Source organism: Nanorana parkeri, unplaced genomic scaffold (genome assembly GCF_000935625.1).
Source record: "Nanorana parkeri isolate BGI_ZX_2015 unplaced genomic scaffold, ASM93562v1 scaffold3647, whole genome shotgun sequence".
Lineage (NCBI taxonomy): Eukaryota > Metazoa > Chordata > Amphibia > Anura > Dicroglossidae > Nanorana > Nanorana parkeri.
The window spans coordinates 23,688-25,207 of NW_017309915.1; the positions used below are offsets into that span (position 1 = coordinate 23,688).

General features: G+C 56.4%; 1 protein-coding gene across 1 annotated transcript in view; it reads left to right on the forward strand.

Moving 5' to 3' along the window:
- Positions 1 to 965: 965 nt before the first annotated feature.
- ZBTB17 (zinc finger and BTB domain containing 17) overlaps positions 966 to 1,520 on the forward strand; it is a gene marked incomplete at its 3' end in the record, with an annotated part of 10,191 nt that continues 9,636 nt past the window's right edge. Inside the window, exons 1-2 of the mRNA XM_018575214.1 lie at positions 966 to 1,055; positions 1,238 to 1,444. Coding sequence (XP_018430716.1) covers positions 1,025 to 1,055; positions 1,238 to 1,444 — 238 coding nt within the window. The remainder of the gene's footprint in view (positions 1,056 to 1,237; positions 1,445 to 1,520) is intronic.

Genomic DNA, 1,520 nt, shown 5'->3' on the forward strand with positions numbered 1-1,520 from the left:
TTGTGGGTGCCGCACTACAGACCCCCCCCTCCCCCTCACACATATGGAGGAATGTACAGAGCGTGTCCCGGCCTCACAGACACGGAGGGGACATTGTACATCGGCGTCACGTCTTGCCGGCACGGCTCCGGCGATCTCAGGACACATCTTCCCACCTGGTCCAATCACTGCCTGAGCTCTACAATATAATGAAGCCCGAGGATGGGGATGACCCCCGGAGAGGTCAGTGTACTGTAATAGGGTGATGATCGGAATCCACCATTCTCTATTTCTCATTGTAAATCACAATTTGGGGGATTGTTAACAATATATAAAACAAAAGGATCTCCCCGAATACGGAGGAATCACATACAACATCCTGCGGACTCAGAACGTGGGAGTCTCTTCCAATATATGTCATGCAGGGACGGGGGAGGGGTACACATAGACAAAGTGCTGCGAAGCAACACCGGGCCCCCAACACTTTATCTTCAGACCAGAGAGCTGACACGTTCCCGCATATTATTATTCACCAGGAGTATACCCATAGCACACCATGCAGCTGCCATGGGGCCCCGGAGACACAGGGGCCCGGCACGGTCTGGCTGCACGGTGATGTATTATGTAGTAATAACATTATATATAATAAAGTGGAATATAATATATAGAGTTCAGATACCTGAATATAATCACTGCACAGGAACTGCCTCAGAGGTTCAGGAGGGGGGCGGGGCCTGATGAGGTGTGACTTCCCTCCTCATGTGAGAGGCCACATAGCTCCAATTCGGGGTCCATATACACCCTAATGTATCTACCCCCCTCCCCCATATACTGCACAGTAATGGCGGCTGAGAATTAGCTCCTGGGCCCAGCCCCACACAGACCTTTATGGGCAGACACCACTGAGGAACATGGCGGAGCCGGGAACATCGCGCCCGTGACGTCATCGCGCAGCCAGTGACGCACCAGGAAGCGCACCGTCATCAGCGTGTCCGACTTCCGCCCTCTTCCAAGATGGCGGCGCCCTTTGTCCGGTTGTAGCTGAATGAGGAGCCTCCGCCGCTCCGGGATGGCAGGTACCGGGGCCGCTGCTTCCGGGAGGGGGAGCACGGTGACCTCACGATTGCCTGTCTACTGTGTATACTGTGCAACCTCCATATAACACCCCCTTTCTCTATATTACCCCTCATACCTCTGTATAGCACCATTCCTCTCCACCAGCCCCGGTCCCATGAGCTGACGCTCGGTCTCTTTGCAGCCATGGATTTCCCGCAGCACAGCCAGCTGGTCCTGGAGCAGCTCAACCAGCAGCGTCAGCTCGGCCTCCTGTGTGACTGCACCTTCGTGGTGGACGGCATCGACTTCAAGGCGCACAAGGCGGTGCTGGCGGCGTGCAGCCAATACTTCCGCATGTTGTTCCTGGAGCAGAAGGACGTCGTCCACCTGGACATCAGCAACGCAGCCGGTCAGTCCCGCCGTCCCCGCACCGTCCCCGCCGCCATTGTCCCCTCAGCCCCGCCTTCCCTGTCCCCCCACTGTCC